The sequence below is a fragment of the Suncus etruscus genome, chromosome 15 (genome assembly GCF_024139225.1).
Source record: "Suncus etruscus isolate mSunEtr1 chromosome 15, mSunEtr1.pri.cur, whole genome shotgun sequence".
In the NCBI taxonomy this organism is placed as follows: domain Eukaryota; kingdom Metazoa; phylum Chordata; class Mammalia; order Eulipotyphla; family Soricidae; genus Suncus; species Suncus etruscus.
This window is the reverse complement of record NC_064862.1, coordinates 19437048-19458801: the sequence shown is the minus strand read 5'-3', so window position 1 is coordinate 19458801 and position 21754 is coordinate 19437048. Positions and strand designations below refer to the sequence as shown.

At 49.6% G+C, this 21754-nt stretch overlaps 1 protein-coding gene across 1 annotated transcript; it reads right to left on the bottom strand.

The window, feature by feature from the left end:
• Positions 1-2185: 2185 nt before the first annotated feature.
• DAO (D-amino acid oxidase) lies at positions 2186-20366 on the bottom strand (the record flags this gene model as incomplete). Its single annotated transcript, XM_049789394.1, is given in 13 exon segments — positions 2186-2401; positions 2403-2435; positions 3547-3648; positions 4642-4759; positions 5023-5105; positions 6682-6779; positions 7083-7141; positions 8951-9016; positions 10612-10688; positions 11598-11712; positions 13265-13278; positions 13280-13468; positions 20317-20366. Coding segments are annotated over 12 exon segments (1161 nt in total), but the record flags the coding sequence as incomplete, so codon positions are not given.
• Between the last annotated feature and the right edge of the window lie 1388 nt (positions 20367-21754).

Sequence of the window (21754 nt, the reverse complement as noted above, 5' to 3'; positions counted from 1 at the left end):
GGCTCCTTTGGCCCGTCCCTGACTTCAGGCTGACCCAGACCATGACTGGTCTAGCTGGAACTTTGTCAAAGAAAGACTAGTGTGAAAACGCTCTAATTTTGTTTCTTCTTGATCTCAGAAAGGATCATGTCCAAGTTTGTGATCAGTATGATGATCAGCCACCCACTGTGTCTTTACTGGAAAAAGTAGGCATCGAGGAAAACTACAGGATCTGGAGTTGATGAGGAAGGGGAGATGTTGCATGAGAACACACAGCCTAGGAGTTCTAGAACATTCTGAGGCCCCTCTGGGCTCCTTAAATTCAGTGGTCCTATCAGACTTCGGTCACTTGCATTTCTCTGATTTCTGACCCTCTGCCATCTGAACATCTATACAATGTCATGTCAAATCATTCCTGAGGAATCAAAAAGATTTGGGGCTGAGGCCAGAGTACAGCACAATAGAGAGGGCATATGCCTTGCATTTGGTCGACCTGGGTTTCAATCTCTGGCATCCCATAGGCAGGGTCTTCAGCCTTCCAGGTGAGTGCAGAGCTAGGAGTAACACCTGAGCACTGCTGGATGTGGCTTCCCCTCAAAATACACAACACAACCACACACACATACACACAAGAAAAAAAATGGGTTAGGGCGAGGGAGATTGTCCTGTGGTCACCCTGAGGTCAGGTTCGCAGCACCACAGGCTTCTGTGGGCATCTCCAAGTGCAACCCTGGAGTTGCCCACAATGCTGGGTGACCCCATTGTCATTGGCACTGAAGGGTCTAAGCAGCATTACATCCTCAGCTCTTGCGTTGACCTCCTGGCATAGTCTGCTAAGAATGACCCAGTGGTCCCCTGGCCCTCCTGAGCACCACTTGGGAGGGCCTCCCCTACATTCATATGGAAATGCAGAGAACCCAGGCAAGTCCCTGATATATTGAAAAATAATCAAGTTGGGTCTGGGATGTGATTCAAATGGAAACATCCAATATCAAGCAAGTCTGAGGCCCTGTTTTACCTTCCCCCATCCTCTCTCCTGCTGAGAACATCCAGGAATAGCCCCTGGTCACTTTGAGCACTGCCAACAGTAAGCCTCCCCTAGACAAAAAACAGTTTTTGAAAAGACTAATAAAGTTGGAAGTCCAGGGGCCAGAAACAATAGCACAGAAGGGAGGGCATTTGCCTTGCATGTAGCCGACCTGGGTTTGAACCCCAGCTTCCCATAGAGTTTCCCTGGTGTGCCATGGAGTGATTTCTGGGACACAGAACAGGAGTAATACTTGAGCGCCACCTGGTATGACCCAAAAATAATAAAAAATGTTGGAAGTCCTTACGTCATAGTTTTTAATTCATTTTTCTGGGAGTGAGGACCCACACCTAGCAGTGCTCAGGGATCACTCTTGATGCTACACTTCAGGAATCATTCCTGGCAGGCTTGAGGGGCCATCTAAGATACCAGGATTGAATCTGGGTTGGCCATGTGCAAGATAGGTGCCCCACATACTGTACTATCACTCCAGCCCCACTTCCCAGGTTTCAGAAAACTTATTACCAAGCTAGAATGATCAAAATAGTGTGGTATTAGTCACATGCTAGGTAGCAAATACCATGGGAAAGGGACCATCAGACTTTGCTCACTCGGTACTTTGCTGTTTATCCCTCCTCTCCTGAAACCTGCTCCTGAGAAAATAAGATGCAGTGCACCCTCCACTGTTGCCTGAGCAAAGAACTTCTCTCTCTGGGTCTGCAGAGCCAGGTGGCTCCAGAGAGACATCTACTCAGTGTTTTAGCTGAAGGACTTCTCAGAAACCTTTACTACATCTTTGGTGACCTGAAACCCAGCTCCTTAACCTCAGCCAGCCTCACTGTTCCCTTGCACCCCTTTGTTTTTGTTTCTAACTTTCCTATTTTATTTTTGCACCCTTGGGGATGGCTGCCCCCCACACTTTAGCTTGTGGGCTCATAAGGCAGAAAAAAGAGGAGATCTGGGAATGGAGATGGGGGGGCAGAGAATGGGTGGGACTGGATCTGCCTCAGTAACTTGACTTTGGGGGCCAGAGCAATAGCATAGTGGGTATTGTGGTTTGCTTTGCATGTGGCCAACCCGGGGTTCCATTCCTGCATCTCATTGGGTCTTCCCGAGCCTACCAGGGCACAGAGTCAGGAGTAACTCCTGAGCACTCTTAGGTGTGACCCTCCAAAAAAACAAAATAAGTAGGGAAGGGTGAGGAGGTAGGGAGCAAAGGTGGCTAATAGAAGGGTCCCTGGACTGGCTAGCCAAGGCAGTGGGGGTGGCTGAGGAGTGCCGGGGTTCGTGGATCTTCAGATGGTGGGATGGTGGTGCCCTGAGCAGCTTCTTCTCCTCCAGGACCTGGCCCAGGAGTGTGGCCTCCTGCAGAGCACAGCCCCAGTGGGTGGTGAGGTCCGTAGCCTCCATGGCCGTAGTTGTGGATGACCTAGGAGGGCAGAGAGAAGAGCCCCGACTGTGCTGGGGCTGCTGGAGCATCTCTGGCACAGATACGGATGAGGAGCCCAGAGTCTGTTATGATGGGACTCTGGGATTGAGGGGCATGAGGTGACACCCCCGAATCCTCCTGAGGGCTTTGCCCTCACAGCACATAGAATGAGCGGGAATTCTGGAGCTTGCCTTCCTCCTCCCCTGCTCTGCAAGCAGAAACTCCAGTACACAGACCCTCCGCTCTCCCCTGGAACCGGGCTGCTACTGCACCCAGAGATTCAGATGAGACCCCAGAGCCTGCCTCAAAGCGAAGACACTCAGCAGTGAGGAACGCATCATGGTCATGCGTGGGTCATGCATCTCTGCATGGTGTTCACACATACAATATCCTTACATGTAAACACACACTGTTCACACATACCCTTCCATGCACACACAATATCCTCCTCCCCACAGCCTCTCCACACATATCCACACACCTTAATATTAGTATTAATATTAATATAATTGGGCCTGGAGAGATAGCACAGCGGCGTTTGCCTTGCAAGCAGCCGATCCAGGACCAAAGATAGTTGGTTCAAATCCCGGTGTCCCATATGGTTCCCCGTGCCTGCCAGGAGCTATTTCTGAGCAGACAGCCAGGGGTAACCCCTGAGCACCACCGGGTGTGGCCCAAAAACAAAAAAAATTAATATAATTAATATTTATTCTTAATATTCTTCTATGCACACAACCCTTCTGAGCACATGCAACTTTTCTCTACCCTAACCTCTCCACATTCTGCTCAATAATCTCCACATTCCTTTCCTGTACTTACACACAACTTTTCCTCTCTACATCCATGTCTTGCACACACACACAGACACGCACACATTTATGCATACATGTTCATGACCTTTCTCTGGAGACAGAAAACTTTTGGACTTGCATACACAGGCAACCTCTCTATACATAAACACACATACTCTATATCCCACATCACATGAGACACACAATACCCTATCCAGATACACACACACAACCCTGGTGGAGAGAGTACTATCTTCTTCTGCACACAACTCAAACTCCCAAGAGCTAGTGGGGCTACATGTTACCCGGGAGACTCTCACACCTCTACGTGCTGGGTCGGAAGCAAAGCTTCTTCTCGTTCTATGCGGTACCTGGGTGCGAGCTGGCCGGAAGCCAGTGCGTTCACCAATAAATTTTGCATTCTGGAAAGGAAAATGCTCCTGGTTCATCTCTGGACATGTCTCAGCTGCCATGGGAGGGGTGATAGGGACTTGGTCTTGAGGAGCTTGTGAGTGTCATCCTTGGCACCCCAGTCCAACAGAGCCCCTTGGCTCTGTCCCCATCACATCACCACCACTGCCACCTGTGCCTCGTGCTTTTTTAATCCCTCCCACTGCACCTGCTTCTATCAGCCACCTCAATGCCACCATGATATTTTCAAGTCACCACCTCGTGGTTACCCTGCTGTGTGTGTTCACCAATGAACCCATCATTTCTTCCACCTTCATCCAAACCCGACCACTCTGTGGCTCCACCAACAGGCAGATGATAATGGAGATCAGATCCATCCTTCCCTTCCCTTTCCTTCCCCTTAGCTTCCCTCCCTTCCCTCCCCTTCTTCCCTTCCTTCCCCTTTTCTTCTCTCCTCTTAGCTTCCCTCCCCACCCCTCTCCTCATCTCCCATCCTCTCCATTCCCTTCCCTTCCCCTTTTCCTTCCCTACCCCCCTCCCCTTCTCCTTTATTATTTTTCTAGAAGTGACCACACCCAGCTGTACTCAGGGCTGATTCCAGGCTCTGCACTCAGGGATCATTCCTAGCAAGGCTCAGGAGATGAGATGAAAGATGCTGGGATCCAAACTGGGTCAGCCCTGTGCAAGGTAAATACCACCCCCCTTCCTATGACTCCAGCCTGAGAATGGAGATTTGTGCAAGAGCATGTCTGCAGAAGGACCCAGACCTTGCAGCTGGGCATAGTGGGGTGCACTATGAGCCAGAGCTCGCTAGGCCACAGCAGGCTGTTGTGTCTGTCCTTGTATCCTTGCAGGGTTACACTGCTCCTGACCCAACTTGAGCCACTGCCTTTATTTGCTCACTTGCCCCAGAGGATTCTAATGGTTTCCCATGTGTCCTTGTGAGCAAGCTGCTAGGACCCTGAGGTGGAGGGTAGGGAGTGGGGAGACCCTGCCCACTTTACCTTCAGAGAGGGCACCAGTTGGAGACAGCCGTCCCAAATAGTCTTGTGGTCCTGGGTGCTGTTCACCTCACTCCAGTTTCCCAGCTGGAAGATGCCCCCGAGAGTCACTGTCTGGATTCTACATAAAAGTGAGGGGGTCAGGGGCTGGAGCGGAGAGGGCATTTGCCTTGCACGGGGCTAACCCATGCTCGATCCCCGGCATCCCATAGGGTCCCCTGAGCCTACCAGGAGTAATTTCTGAGCCCAGAGCCAGGAATGAGCCCTGAGCACTGCCGAGTGTGGCACCAAAACAAAAGCGAACAAACAAAACTTGTTGACTAGGCGGAGGGGACTGGGGACCGACAAATGGCCCCCCTTGTGTGCCCGAATGCTGGTGTTTACCCAGGGATGATGTACGGGGACTTGTAGATGCCTTTCTCTGGGTCATGCGTCATGATGAAGTGCTTCAGCCAAGGGGCATCTACCTGTGGGAGGAGGAAGTGTCACCCGGGAGCTGCATCAGGTGGGTTCCTGGCCCTGCCACACTCTGTGACAAGAGCGGCAAAACTGGGATGAAAGAGAGAGAGACAGGCCCGGAGAGATAGCACAGCGGCGTTTGCCTTGCAAGCAGCCGATCCAGGACCAAAGGTGGTTGGCTCGAATCCCGGTGTCCCATATGGTCCCCCGTGCCTGCCAGGAGCTATTTCTGAGCAGACAGCCAGGAGTAACCCCTGAGCATCGCCGGGTGTTACCCAAAAACAAAAAAAAAAAAAAAAAAAAAAAAAAAGAAAGAGACAGAGACACAGAGAGACAAAGAGATACAGAGACAGAGAAATACTGTAGAAAGACAGAGAGACAGAGACACAGAGATAGAGAGACAGAGAGATAGAAACAGAAACAGACAGAGACAGAGACAGAGAGAGAACAGAGGGGAAAGCACTTGCCTGGCTGGTTTGATCCCTGGAACCACATATGGTTTCCTGAGTACTGAACCAGAAATAACCCTATCAGGAGTGGCCCAGCTCCCCACAACCCACCAAAAGAAAAGAATGGCTAAATTCTTTACCCCTGCCAGAACACCCCAAGTCTGCACTTGGCTCTTTGTTCCCAGAGGGGAAGTGCCTATGAGTTTGAGCTTCCATCCTGCTGCTCCCATTTCCACACTGCCACCAGACACGGGTAGAAATGGGCAGCCACACCCACATATTTATGAACACACACACACACACACACACACACACACACACACACACACGAGAAGCAACGTGGGGTTTGGCACACAACACACACACACACAGACTCTGAAGCCAGAAAGAAGGTCAGGGTTCGAGTCCCAGTTCCACCTCTGACTGCTGCATGAACTCGGGTGTATCAGTGAATCCCCCAGACCCCAATTTTCCCCCATCTGTGAGATGGCAAAGGTGGTGAAGCAGGGTAGATGTCACGAGAAGTGGTTCACCCAAGCAGAGGGGTTACTACCTCTGTACTACACCCCTCCCCACCAAGAAGCTGGCAAAGATCTTCAAGCTGGCCAAGACAATACAAAAAGGTGAATATGAGGGGCTGGAGCGAGGAAGGCATTTGCCGTGTACGCAGGTAACCTGGGTTCAATTCCCTGCATCTCATGTGGTCCCAGAGCCTGCCAGGAGTGATTCCTGAGCACTGAGCCAGGAGGAGACCCTGAGCACTATTAGATGGGGCCTTGAAACAAGCAATTGATTCCTGAAGTCTGTGGGCTGTTCTCTAGCAGAGGTCAAGACACGACCCCCTCAGATTTTTTTTTGTTGTTGTTTGTTTGTTTTTGGGCCACACCCAGCATGGCGGTGCACAGGGTTACTCCTGACTTTGTGCTCAGAAATTGCTCCTGGCAGGCATGGGGGAACATATGGGATGATGGGATTCAAACCACCTTAGGTACTGGATTGGCTGCTTGCAAGGCAAATGCCCTACTGCTGTGCTATCTCTCCAGCCCTGCCCCCCACTTTGAAGATGAAAGAGACCTCATAACCATCTCTCTCAGCATGGAAACCTGAGTCTGCCTCATCTCCCCAGTGCTCACACTGGATGATCTGGCCTCGAGCCCGGCTGTAGCAGGGGGTCTGGCTGGAGCGCCCCAGCCCACACCCCAGTGCAGTTGATGATCACATCAAACACCGTCTCTGGCCAACCTGGCGACAATCAATAGGTCAGTGGGAGTTGGGGGCCCCCCTCTGCATATGGGCATCTGCTGGAAACTTGAGACCGGGGTTCAGCTGCTACTCACCAGAGGTAACCAGCAACCTGGTCTGCATCTCAGACCAAACTGCCCCTGCCCCCCAAATATCACAGCAAGCAGAGTCCAGCACTAGGCCTCGGAGTGCCTGGTTGCTTGAGAAGGGAACCCCTCACCCCACAACAGGAGGCATAACCCCCTTTTTCCTCCCTCCCACATCCATCCCCTGCTAGCTCCTCTCCCCCTAAACTCACCTCCTCAAAAGACTCAACCTTCCTCTGGAAGAACTTCACTCCCCTTTCAGTTAGACTGGGATCTCAGGGACACATCAAAAACCCATAATTCAGTTTTCTTTCTTTTTTGCACGGGGGAGGGCCATACCCAAGCAGTGCTTAGGCTTAGTCCTGACTCCTGCACTCAAGGATCACTCCTGTCAAGGACTCTGAGGACCCATATGAGATACCAAGAATTGATCCTGGAGTTAGGCCGCATGCAACTAGAATTTTCTGGCCTCCAGGATTCTGTTTTTGGTCCTATTTGGCATCCCTGAGGAGGAGAGTGAGAATGACAGTCAATATCACCTATCAAAAATTGTCCCAGGGCAGGAGAGATAGCACAGCGTAGGCCTATTTGCCTTGCATGAGGGACATACCTAGGAGGGAATTCCAGTTCTATTCCCGGCTTCCCATACTGGGACCCCCCCAGCCTACCAGGGGGGCGATTTCTGAAAGCAAGAGCCAGGAGTAACCCCCTGAGCTCCGCTGGATAGGTGGCCTAAAAAAAAACCCAACCAAACCAATCAATAAATAAAATTAAAAAAAAAAAAAACTTGTCTCAGATTAAAAGTCATTGTTTTAAATGTTAATCTCCATCCTGAGTATTTGTTGTTGTTGTTGTTGTTGTTGTTGTTTGTTTCTGGGTCAGACCGGCAGCGCTCAGGGGTTACTCCTGGCTCCATGCTCAGAAATTGCTCCTGGCAGGCTCGGGGGACCATATGGGACACGGATTTGAACCCACACGTCCTTCTGTGTCTAAGGCAAACGCCTTACCGCTGTGCTATCTCTCCGACCCCTTCTGAGTTTTTTTTTTTTTTTTTTTTATGAAAAAATGTTTTTAAAAATAAAATGCTTGGGCCAGAAAGAGAATACAGAAGATAAGATTTTTGTTTGTTTGTTTGTTTGTTTAGTTCTTGGGCCAGACCCATCGACACTCAGCGGTTACTCCTAGCTCTGTGCTCAGAAACTGCTCCTGACTTAGGGGACTATATGGAATTCCAGGGGATCTAACCAACGTCAGTCCTAGGCTAGCGCAAGCAAGTCAGATGCCTTACTGCTTGCACCATCACTCCGACCCAGAAGATAATGTTTTATTTAACCTGACCTAAGTTTAATCTCTGCCACCCCATATGGTCCCTAAAGCCTCACCAGGAGGGATCCCTGAGCACAGAGCCCTAAGCACTGATGAGTGTGGCACTCAAAAAAAAGCAAAAACAGTGCTGGAACGATAGTTCAGCATGGAGGGCTTTTGCCTGACATATGGCCACCCCGGATTCAATCCTTAGCACCCAATATGGTCCCACGAGTCCTCCAGGAGTCTACGTTTGAATTGAGCTAGGAGAAAGTCTTGAGCATCCCCAAACAAAAACAAAATGAACAAAACAAACCCCTTGTCTTGGAAGTTCTTTTTTTTGGGGGGGGCTTATTTTGGGTCACACCCGGTGGCTACTCAGCAGTTATTCCTTGCTCTGTACTCAGAAAATCACTCCTGGCTGGCTCGGGGGACCATATGGGGATGTCAGGATTTGAACCACCTTCTGTCCTGAATCAGCTGCGTGCAAGGCAAATAAATGCCTTACTGCTGTGCTATTTCTCCAGCACTGTCTTGGAAGTTCTAAGTCCCACCAGGCATGGGCGACTGTCTTAGTGCCTCTGTGAGAGTGGTGAGAGGACCAAAGAGATTAACCATCACAACTAAGAATTTCCAATGGCCCATGAGATACCCAAAGATGAAGCTCAGAAACCAACATCACAGTGGTGCTGGCTCTGAAAGAGGGAGGAAGTTGTTTTTCTTAAAACTCTTACCTGAAAAAACAAAAAACAAAACAAAAAAAACTCTTACCTGTCAGTCAGCCACTGCAGGTACCTCCTGCCCTCCAGTATTAGGGCTGTGTTGAACCAGCCATAGCTGGCATCACCGCAGGCATCAAATAGGAAGAAATGACCAAAATCAGGACAAACAGAGAGCCAGAATCAGTCTCTTCATTTAGGTTTTGGGTCATACCCTGCAGTGATCAGAGCTTACTCCTGGCTCTTCTTTCAGAAATCACTCCTGGCAGGCTCGGGGGACCCTATGGAATGTCAGGGATTGAACCTGGGTGGACTGCATGCAAGACAAATGCCCTCCATGCTGTGCTATCACTCCAGCCCCTAATCTCTTATTTTATTTGTTTGCATCATACCCAGTGGTGCTCAGGACCTACTCTTGACTCTCCACTCAGGATTCTACTAGTGGGGCTCCAGGGTCCATCTGGGTTGTCAGGGATGGAACCCAACTAGACAACATGTGAGGCAAGTGCCTTACACCTTGAACAACTCTCCAGCCCCTCATTCTTTGAGCTTTGAAAAGATAAAGTCAAGATGTGTGGGCGAAATTCAAGGACATGGTGTTTTTCAACTCCATGCAACGGAACATGTCCTTGTTTTGTTCTGAAGTTACCCCTGGAACTGAAGTGTTCAGAGGTTAATCTCTAGTCTTGAGGTGTGCGTTTGCAGGGGAGTTAGTCACAGAGGAATGAAGAGAGGATCAGAGTCAGCAATAAGGAAAATATGAAGAGGGGCTGAGTGATTGTACAGTGGGGAAGATGCTTGCCTTGTGTGTAGCCAACCTGGATTGATCTCCGACATCCCATAGAGTAATCCAGGAGTAAATCTCTGGGAGTGCAGAGCCAGGAGGTCACCCCTGAACAATGGTCAAGTGTGACCCCAAAAACAAAACCCCAACAGAATAGAGGGGTGTCACACCCATTCACATTTGGGGTACCTCCCTGAAGCCCTTTTTTGCTTAGCTACAAAATAGAGTAGTGAGAGAGGAGCAAGAGAGAGAGCAGAGAGAGTGAGTGAGATGAGTGTGAGTTGAATGTGAGAGAGAGAGAGGAAAGAGGAGGGAGAGAGAGAGAGAGGAGAGGAGAAGAGAGAGAGAGGGAGAGGAGAGAGAGGAGAGGAGAGAGAGAGAGAGAGAGAGAGATCTCAAGAGCACCAGAAACCACTCCCAAGCACAGGGCTGGAAGTGATCATTAAACCGCTGGATGTGGGGGCTGGAGAGATAGCATGGAGATAAGGCGTTTGCCTTTCATGCAGGAGGTCATCAGTTCGAATTCTGGTGTCCCATATGGTCCCCCGTGCCTGCCAGGAGCAATTTCTGAGCCTGGAGACAGGAATAACCCCTGAGCACTGCCGGGTGTGACCCAAAAACCACACACACACACACACACACACACACACACACAAAATAAAAATAAAAACTGCTGGATGTGCCCCTGAACAACAGTAGAGAGTGATATTCTGGGGTTCCAACCCCTGCCTTCCTAGCTTAAGGACCATCTTGGGGCCATTGCCCATCCAGAGGAACTAGAAAGAACTCGAGGAGACCAGGAGGGTCTGTGGATAGGATGCCTCCATCTTGCGGTGTCTTAGAGATACGACTGAACTGCAGGGCCCTGCCCTATACTCCCTCCCTTGACCTATAACCTATAACCTATAACCTATAACCTATAACCTCACCTATAATCAGGGAACATGTCCAGCTCTCTAGGGGTCAACTTTCGGAATCCCAGAACCGTGTTCTTCCACGGAGGGTCCTGCCAAGGAAGGAGAAGAAAAGAAGAGAATCAGGAATAGGCTCTTTTGGTTTTGTTTTTATTTTTAGTCATACCTGGTGGTGCTCAGGGGTTACTCTGGCTCTGCTCTCAGGAATCACTCCTGGTAGTGCTCTGGAGACTCTACGTGGTGCCAAGATTTGAACCTGGGTCAGTTGTGTATAAGGCAAGTGCCCTCCTTGCTGTACTGTCTCTCTGGCCCCAAAGATGCAGGAATAGTGGGATAGACATTATGGTAATAGGGACCTTAAGAAAATAACTAGTGAGGAGCTGGAGTGATAACACAGCAGGGAGGACATTTGCCTGCATGTGGCTGACCCAGGCTCAATCCCCAGCATCTTATATGGTCCCCTGAGCCCACCAGGAGTGATTCCTGAATGCAGAGCCAGGACATAGTCTCTGAGCACTGTCAAGTGTGTTCCACCAAAACAAACAAAACCTAATGACAATAATTCAAGTGTACAGAATGTTTATAGTGTCTAAAGCATGGCCCCAAGCATTTCACTGACACTCAGGGAACCATTAGTGGCTTTAGAGATAGAATCTGTTGGCTGCATGCAAGACAAGTTCCTTATCTTCTGTACTATCTTCCTTGCTACTCAGACATGATTCTTACATCAAAAATTAAATGTAAGGGCTCTTCTGGAGAGGTAGTTGAGTGGTCAAGCACATACCTTACATGTGAGAGGCCCTGGGTTCTGTCCCCAGGATCAATAAACCAAACAAAAAGAGTATTAACTCCTCTCTTCCTCAGTCCCTGATAACAGTAGAAATACATTTCAAGAAAAAAGAACATGCTATTCATCAGCTGTGGGGTTTCATATGAGGCTTAAAATTCTCCCAAGACCCAGTCCTGGCTTGCAATAAAGGTCCCCACAGTCCGTCACTCACCGGAACCACTTTGCAGAAGAGATTGTAGCCGGAGATGAGAGCCAGCCCCATGGATGCCGCATTGGGAGAATGGACGTGGCCCAGGAGGTAGTCAAAGGTCTGCTGGTTCCAGTGCCTGGGAGGACCAACATGCCACCCCAAATCTGTCACTAGTACCCCACTAGAGAAAAGAAAGCCCAAGTACCAGCTGCTATGGCTCTGTGGTCCAGCTATTTGGGGGGAACAAGACCCAGATCCAGAAACCCACACTGTTCCCTCCTGGATCAAACCTGGTGTTACCCCAAACCCCCATTCGTCCTGAGTAACCTTACCTGATGGTAAGACCTGCCCATTTCTGGGAGGGGTCTTTGGAAAAGGATTGCCTGAGGGGTGGTGTAAAAGGAGATTCAAGGAATGCTTGGGAGAGGTGGAGGAGAAGCAGGATGGAGAGAGAAGAGACAGGTTTGAATGCAGGGCTACTTATGAAGTTTGCTTCAAAGGTCAGCTCAGGTGGCTAGGGCCTTGAATAAAGCTTCATGTCTTCTGAAACCTGACTGCCTGTAATTCTTTTCCTCGAGGATACCCTGAACCCTTAGACCCACCAGCTGGAAGGAGTTGCTGGCTCGTGGCTAAGGCCGCAGAGAAAGGCCCCCTCCATCCATCTCCATCACCATCCACAACCATCCAGAACCCCAGAATTAATATCTTTATTCTTACAACCTGGGTCAGCTGCATGTAAGACGAATGCCTTCCCGCTGTTCTATTTCCTTAGGTCCCTAATTCATATTTTCTTCTTTCTTTTTCTTTCTTTCCTTTCTTTCTTTCTTTCTTTCTTTCTTTCTTCTTCTTTCTTTCTTTCTTTCTTTCTTTCCTTTTCTTTCTTTCTTTCTTTCTCTTTTCTTTCTTTTCTTTCGTTCTTTCTCTCCTCTTTCTTTCATTCTCTCCTCTTTCTTTCTTTCTTTCTTTCTTTCTTTCTCTCTCTTTCTTTCTCTCCTCTTTCTTTCTTTCTCTCCTCTTTCTTTCTTTCTTTCTTTCTTTCTTTCTTTCTTTCTTTCTTTCTTTCTTTTCTTTCTTTTCTTTCTTTCTTTCTTTCTTTATTTCTTTCTTCTCTTTCTTTCTTTCTTTCTCTCTTCTTTCTTTCTTTCTCCTCCCTCTCTCCCTCCTCTCTCCCTCCCCTGCCCTCCTCCCTCCTTCCCTCCCTCCTCTCCTTCCCTCCTTCCTTTTCTCCCTCCCTGCCTCCCTCCCTTCCCTCCTTCCTTTTCTCCCTCCCTTCCTTCCTTCCTTCCTCCCTTCCTTCCTCCCTCCCTTCCTTCCTCCCTCTCTCCCTCCCTCCCTCCCTCCTTCCCTTCCTTCCTTCCTTCCTTCCTTCCTTCCTTCCTTCCTTCCTTCCTTCCTTCCTTCCTTCCTTCCTTCCTTCTGGCTTATTTTCTTTCTTACTTCTGGCTATGCACTCAGAAATTGCTCCTAGCTTGGGGGACCATACAGGATGCTGGGAATCGAATCTGGGTCCATCCCAGGTCTGCTCACTCAACACAAACGCAAACGGCCCACCTAATTCATATTTCCTTCATGTCCTGCCAAGCCAGAACTTTGACCAGGAGGCTGGTTTTGGTGAGAGTACTCTCAAAAGGGGGCAACCCCCTCTAAAAACTCAACCCCAGGACCCTCCCCAGGGACCCCTCACTCACGCCTCCTGGGGATTTGCTGGGCTCAGAGAGATAGGGCTGCCAGAGGCCAGCTGCCAGGTCAGTGGTGGTAAATGGGCTGAAGCGGTCTGCATAGACCTTTAGCTCCAGTGAGGGCAGAACCGGGTGGTAGCGTTCGTAGATACACAGGGCAGTGGAGAGGCCGATGACGCCCGCGCCGATCACCACCACGCGCATCGTGCCAGCCTGCGGGAGGGCAGAGGTGCCAGCATGATGCCTTTACCGCCCCACAACCATCTGTCCAAGGCTGAGAAAGTGCTGGGTTCCCACCACCCACACCCAGCCCTTTTCAGACTGGATTCTCTCAAGCCTCCCCAGTGAGAAAAACAAATGAAACTAAACAAGGCACAGAGGGGCAAAGCATCACACCCAGGGTGCACAGAGTGTTGGGACACTGCAATCTCTAGGACATGGTCTTCCACAGACACCCTCCTCTCTCTGCCCTCCAGAATATAAAAAGAGCTGGTGGATCGTTAGGAGCCAGGGCTCTGACTCCCCCTGATTCAGATCTCAGCTTCTCTGCTGGCTCACTGGCCCTTGACCTTGGTTCCAAGACTTTCATGCATATCAACTTCTGGAAACTTGGGTTAAACTCCATTGAGAGGCTGGAATGACAGCACAGTGGGGAAGGTATTTGCTTTGTAGGTGGTCAACCCGAGTTCAATTCTCAGCTTTCTATTTGGTTCCCTGAACCACCTGCCAGGAGTGATCCCTGAGTGCAGAATAAGCTCAGGAATAAGTTTGAACAATGCAGGTGAAAGCCCCCAAGCATATAGTGAGAAAGAAAAGAAAAAGAGGCCAAAGCAATAGCATAGTGAAGATAGCATTTGCCTTGCATGCGACTTGACCTAGGTTCTATCCCTCAGTATCCCATATGCCACCTCCAGCCTCCCAGGAGTGATTTCAGAGCACAGAGCTATTGCAGTTGTGTGACTGCAAGATGAAAAAGAGCACCGCCGGGTGTGGCCCAAAACCCCTCCCCCCCCCCAAAAAAAAAAAAAGAAAGAAAAAGAACGAACAAGCAAAACCAAAACAAGACAACCAAAACATTTCAGTTGCACATTCTCCTCCCAGGCACGGCTCTGCAGGGAGCTCTGGGGGTTGGTCTTGGGGGGCTGAACTGCTGGGCAGGCTCAACTTGAAAAGGCTGAGTAGCTTTTGACCTTGAAACTGCCTTGAGCCCTGAACTGCAGAAGATTGGACTCCTGCTGAGGCAGAACAAGGGGACGTTTTGTGCCTGGAAGGGCCAGATTCATCGGTTCCCTCTCTTGACTCCCAACTCCCAGTGGATCTCAGCTCCTGGCAACTCCCGGGGAGGGAGAACATTCTCAATAGGGCCTAGTTCTGGATGGGGGAGAAACAGCTCCCCAAGAACTGGGCACAGCTGGGGCGGCAGCGGCCAAGTTGGAGCTCAAAAAACCCAAACAAGGCAAGACAAGACGGTGCGTTCCCCAGGGTTCAGCTTCTTTTAGCTGGCAGCCAAGGCTGGGGGCCTTTGCCTGTCTCCCCAGCTGCTCAGCAGGAGGAAACCCCAACTCATGGGGTTGAGCGTGAAGAGACTAGCTCAGTGCCAAGCCCCAGCGCATGGTCACTCTTGTCCCTGCCACCTTGAAACCAGCAAGAAGAGGGACTGAAAGGGTGAGGAAAGAGAGGGTCAGATGATCTCTCACAAGGGTACCTTGGCATCACCTCTCCACTTCTGGGGTCTTCTGACTCTGCCCGCATTGCCTAGTCTGACCGACACTCAGACTTGAAGAACAGGAAGGCAGTGAACATGCTTTATGGGTAGAAGCCAGTTCTCTTTCCAACACACTCGCCTTGTATGCAGCTGACCCCGGTTCAATCTTGGAATGGCCTATGGTTCCCCCCCGCACACCTCTGGGGTTACTCTGAGCATAGAATCAGAAATTGCTCTTGAGTACTGGTGGATGTGGCCTACCTGTTCCCCACAAAGGCAAGACTGAGGGAGGGGGTCAGAAAACAACAGTAGCTACTTCTTTTTTTTTTTTTTTGATGGCTTAAATTTATTAAAAGTCAAATTAATCTTTTAAAACAATGCTTCTATCTTGAGTTGAGGCTCTTCCAGAACTCTTCTTTTCAAATGGTTCACAGGATTGCTCTAAAATACACCCTTGATATTTTCCCAAGTTAGCAGATGATCTGATACCTTGCCTACCAGGACTTGCCAACGTCTTGTTCCTTGCATTGTGTATGGCTTTGCAACTCATGCCTTTTTCATCCAGGGTCTTCAAAAGTGGTACCCATATATCCGATAACGATGGGCTGTCCTCACTTTCATTCAGCAATAGCAGAAAACAAACAGCCCCATAGGGTCAAGACTCAAGTTCACCGATGTAGCTACTTCTTGATATTCTCTCTCTCTCTCTCTCTCTTCTCTCTCTCTCTCTCTCTCTCAATCTCCTCTCTCTCTCTCTCTCTCTCTCTCTCCTGTCACTGCTTTTTTTTTTCTGTCACAGCGAGTGACATCAGAGCCCAGAAGGTCCCTATGCCCAAAGACCAGCCCACAAATGGGTCCCCCCACCCAATTGTGAGTAGTCAAGGGTCAAGCTATTTGGATTCCCACTTATCCAAACAAAACAATCATCAAAAACAGTATGTGCAGGAAGGGACCAGAGCAGTGGTGTAAGCGGTAAGGCATCTGCCTTGCTTGCACTAGCCTAGGACGGAGCAAGGTTCTATCCTCCAGCATCCCATATGGTCCCCCAAGTCAGGAGCGATTTCTGAGGCATAGCCAAGAGTAACCCCTGAGCGTCACCAGGTGTGGCCCAAAAAACAAAACAAACAAAAACAAAAACCAGTATGTGCAGGAATTTTTTGGTTGGTGGTAGTTGGATTAGAATTGCAAAAAAAGACAACCAACCAACCAACCAAAAATAAATCATCAAAACTGCATGTCCAGTATGGTTCTCTATAGATCATGTGGTTCGTTTGACTCTGATCAAAGTGATCAAAGTCACTCTTTTTTTTTTTTTTTTTTTTTTTGTGGTTTTTGGGTCACACCCGGCAGTGCTCAGGGGTTATTCCTGGCTCCATGCTCAGAAATTGCTCCTGGCAGGCACGGGGGACCATATGGGACACCGGGATTCGAACCAATGACCTCCTGCATGAAAGGCAAATGCCTTACCTCCATGCTATCTCTCCGGCCCCCAAAGTCACTCTTTGAGCAAGTGGCTGGGAAACATCTAAGGCTCCTAGAAATAGAATCCAGACTTAGGCTCTCTTAGACTGAACCTCAGGTAAAAGTAGTCATTGATACAGGGGAAAAAACTTCTTTTTTGTTTTGCTTTGAGTTTTGTTTTGTTTTGGGGCCACACTTGGCTGTACTTAGGGCTTACTCCTGGTGGAGCTCAGGGGACCACATGCAAGATAAGCCCCCTGCCGAGTTCTCTCTCTCTCTCTCTCTCTCTCTCTCTCTCTCTCTCTCTCTCTCTCTCTCTTCTCTCTCTCTCTCTCTCTCTCTCTCTCTCTCTCTCTCTCTCCAGCCCTGGAATAAACTTCTGAACTTGAAAAATGAACATCTGGGGGCTGGTGAGGTGGCGCTAGAGGTAAGGTGTCTGCCTTGCAAGCGCTAGCCAAGGAAGGACCGGGTTCAATCCCCCGGCGTCCCATATGGTTCCCCCAAGTCAGGGGCAATTTCTGAGCGCTTAGCCAGGAGTAACCCCTGAGCATCAAACGGGTGTGGCCCGAAAAACCAAAAAAAAAAAAAAAAAAATGAACATCTGGACATATAGGACCATGGCTCATCTCGTTATCTTCAGCTGTTTTCTTGTGGTGAATGCAGTTTTTTTGTTTGTTTTGTTTGTTTTTGAGCCACACCCAGTGGTGCTCAAAGATTCCTCTTGGCTCTGCACTAAGGAAACATTCCTGACACACTTGGGGGGCCACCTGGGATGACAGGGATGGAACCTGGGTCAGCAGCATGCAAGGCAAAAACTGAATCTAGTTTTTCTTTTTTTTTTTGGTTTTTGGGCCACACCCAGTGGCTCTCAGGGATTATTACTCCTGGCTGTCTGCTCAGAAATAGCTCCTGGCAGGCAGGGGGGACCATATGGGACACCGGGATTCGAACCAACCACCTTAGGTCCTGGATCGGCTGCTTGCAAGGCAAACGCCGCTGTGCTATCTCTCCAGCCTCACCCCCACCCCCCATCTAGTTTTTCTTACTGTCCATTTGGTTTTGTTTTTGGTGGGTGCGTGCTCGTAAAGCTCAGGGCTTACTCCTGGCTCTGCCCTTAGGGATCACATCACTCCCAGTGGGACTAGGGGGACTGTAAAGAGTCTGGGATTGAACCTAGGTTAACAGCATGCAAAGTTGACCACCCACTGTACTGTCATTCCAGCCCTCCTTTGCTTATACCTTATGTAATTATATCAATCCAGTGAGCTTGGAAGGAACATCTGGAAGAATCAAACGGAGTCATTTCACGTGTGTGTGGTGTGCGTGGTATGTATGGTGTTATGTCTATATGTGATATGTGTCTATGTGTGCACATGTATGTGGCATGTGTGTCTGGGGTGTCTGTGTGTGTCTGGGGTGTGTGTACGTTTGTGGGGGGCACTTGCCCCTGCTACACACACACACACACACACACACACACACACACACACACACGCGCATACACACACATAGATGAGAAACTGACCTCCTCTATCTTCATCTTCCCCACTGTTCTTCAGAGCTTCTAGAGCTCAGGGACCGAAATTCAGAAGGGAGGGGACTGTCCCCAAGTCATAGCTACTGTGGTCAGTGGTTGGGGAGCCCCTTCTCTCGGGCTTTCTCTGCAATGCTCCCTAGGCAGCGGCAGGCATGCAGCTTCCAACACTGGCTGCTTTTCTTCCTATCTTACCTGGATTTGCACCCTCCCCACCACCACCACCTGAGGCTGTGGGTGCCTTGAATAGGCACAAAGACATGAAAGGTTTCATAGAAAAAAGGAGCTGCAGGGCCCTGAAGATAGCACAGTGGGGAAAGTGTTTGCCTTACAAGTGTCCAGCTGGGTTGGATCCCCAGCATTCCAAATGGTCCTGAGAGCCTGAGAGAAATGATTTCTGAGCCCAGAGCCAGGAATAACCACTGAGGGCCACCAGATGTGGTCCCTAAACAAATACATAAATAAATAAAATTTATTTTTGTTTTGAGTAACTCCAGCAGTGCTCAGGAGTTACTTTTGGCTCTATGCTCAGAAATCGCTCCTGGCAGGCTCGGGGGACCATCTGGGGTGCCGGGATTCGAACCACCACCCTTCTGCATGCAAGATAAACACCCTACCTCCATGCTATCTCTTGGGTCCCAGTAAATAAAATTTAAAAGGAGTTACAAGGGAAGGGGCCTGGACTGATTGTACACAGGGTAAGGCACTTACTCAGTGCCCCCTGGGGCTATTGCTTATGAAGTTAACATTTTCAGGCTTTATCTTTAAAATCAAACAGATAAATAGATTCAGGAGCCAGAGAGACAGTATAGTGGGGAGGGAGCATGCCTTGCATGCAGCCACCCAGAGTTAGTATCCTATAGGGTCCCCCGAACCTGCCAGGAGTGAACCCTGAGAACAGAGTCTGAGGGCTATTATTTGTGGATAACCCCCCACTTCCACCCCCTGGCAAGTCAGAAGGAGGTATTTGGACCAGAACCCTATACTTCGCCCATTGGCCCCCTAGGGCTTATGAAGTTGACATTTTCATACTTTCTCTTTAATTATTTTATTTTGGGGGGGTCACACCCAGCAGTTCTCAGGGGTTACTCCTGGCTCTATGCTCAAAAATCGCTCCTGGCAGGCTCAGGGGACCATATGGGATGCCGGGATTCGAACCACTGACCTTCTGCTTGCAAGGCAAATGCCTTACCTCTATGCTATCTCTCCGGCCCTCAGACTTTCTCTTTAAAATGGAACTGAGTCTTGGGGCCAAAGAGATAGCACAAAGCCTGCCAGGAATAATTTCCAAGAGCAAAGTCAGGCATAACCCCTTAGCACAGCTGGTGTAACCCAAAAACAAAACAAAAGAAAACAACAACAAAAATGGAATTGATTCCAGGATCAGTGGACTGGAGTGAGAGTGCAGAGGGTCAGGTACCTGCTTGGCTCGTGGCTGACCCCCCCTGAGCAAAGAGCATCCCCCCCCAAAAAAAAAACACCAGGGAAAAATAGATTGATTCAGGGGGCTGGAGAAGTATAGTACAGAGGTACCCATTTGATCCCTGGTACTGTATGATCCCCTACACACTGCCCAGAGCAATACCCCAAACAGAGAGAACCCCAGGACTCTATTCCCTCCTCCAGATAAACAGATAAAATGAACACATTCTAAGGGTGTGAACACAGCGCCAAGCCTTGAGGTGCAGGCTTTGCCCATGGGAACCCCAAGTTTGATTCGTGGCACTGCACTGTTCCCTGACCACCTGTAGCAATCCCTGAGCACTTGGCCAGGAGTTACCTCTAATATTACCTGCACCTCTCCCCCCCCAAAAAAAAAACCAAACTCAAAAAGGAAATGTTACAGATTGATTCTGTAACATTGGCAATGTAAGATTGCCAATCCGCTTCCCCATCCCCGATAATAGTAGCAAGTATTTATGAAGCATTTACTATAAATGCAGGACTCAGATACATAACATTCAGCATCTTTTCAAAGGCATTAACCTTGGGGTAGAGAATAAAGCTCAGGGGTGGGGCATTAGCCTTCATATGTGAAGTCTGGATCCAATCCCTAGCACCACAAAATAATAATAATAATAATAATTACTAATGATATATTGCAATCTATTATATAATAATAATAACTAACAATAACAACAACAACAACTTGCCTGCACTGTCAGAGGTGAATTATGATGCCCATGTCTCATAGTACAAAACTGAGACTCCGGGAGCTGAAATCACTCACCTGGGATCTTTGCCCACTGCCTTTGGCCTCTGGCTCCACTCTGCAGCCTTTTTTGCAAATAAGGGGAGATCACTGAATTCTGCTCTATTCTGCAACCTCAGCCCCAGCTCAAAAGTGCAGCCGCTACTCACCTGGAGGGCCAAAGGTCCCCAGAAAAGAGACAGCTGCTGGCAGAGCCTGGTCCCTTCTGCTGAGGGGAGGATCCTGTTCTGGGGCGCCCTGCCTGTCCTCTGGCTGCTTGCCTGAGCCAGCTGGAACTGGAACTCGGGGTCAAAGTCTGGAGCAACAGACAGTGAGAAATGGGTCTCAGCCTTTTTCTCAAAGGGGTTGGCCCCACGCCAGGCTGTGAGAACTCCCCTCTGCCTGCCTGCTTGGGTCCCTGAGCAATTCCCTGGCACCCTGGTCACCACCACTCCAGGATGGGGAGAGAGGGAAGGCGGAGGGTGGTGCTTCCAGAGGATTGAGGGGCACCAGAGGATCCTCCTTCTTCCCCTTCCTTCTGCCTTACAAGGGGACTGGAGCCCTGTGCCCAGGCCACTGTGGGCCAGGCCTGCTGGGATGGCAAAGCAAAGGTGCAGAGCAGTGTCCCGGAACTGTTCTGGGTACAAAACGGCAGCTGCAAGGCTGTTTAGAGGTAGAGGCTGGGAGTATCTTTGCTGCTGTCTCGCAGACACTGTTTTCTGCACCAGGGTCAGATCTGCTGCTTCTATTTTTTTTTTTTTTTTTTTTGGTTTTTGGGCCACACCCTGTGACGCTCAGGGGTTACTCCTGGCTATGCGCTCAGAAGTCGCTCCTGGCTTGGGGGACCATATGGGACGCCGGGGGATCGAACCGCGGTCCGTCCTAGGCTAGCGCAGGCAAGGCAGGCACCTTACCTCCAGCGCCACCGCCCGGCCCCTGCGGCTTCTATTCTTAGCACCAAAAAGCCTCAGGATTCTTGCTTCGAGTGGGGAAATTGAGGCCCAGAGAGAGGCATCTACACCAGGTCCCGGCAATGCAGCCTCTGGGTTACTCTGGAAAGTTCCAACATCCGCACCTCCCTCTGAGATCATCAGATAAAAAGGTGAAGATGGAGCCAGGAGGAAATTCAGAAGATGAAAAAGGCTGTGCATGTGGGCACCCCGGGCTCGAGCCTTGGCACCTCAGAGTTTCTGGAGGATGGCTGCTAGTGGTTCCTGTTGGGCGTGGCCTCCCCACCCCGTAAAATTTATTTATTTATTTATTTTTGGTTTTTGGGCCACACCCGTTTTGACGCTCAGGTGTTACTCCTGGCTATGTGCTCAGAAATCGCCCCTGGCATGGGGGGACCATATGGGACGCCGGGGGATCGAACCGCGGTCCTTCGTCTACCCGGCCCCGTAAAATTTATTTTTAAAGGCGAAGATAAAAATAAATGGGGCAAGCCGGAGCAGTGGTGCAAGCAGTAGGGTGTTTGCCTTAAATGCGCTAACCTAGGATGGACCGAGGTTCGATCCCCCAAAGTCCCATATGAATCCCCCAAGCCAGGAGTGATTTTTTTGTTGTTGTTGGTTTTTGGGCAAAACCCAGTGACACTCAGGGGTTACTCCT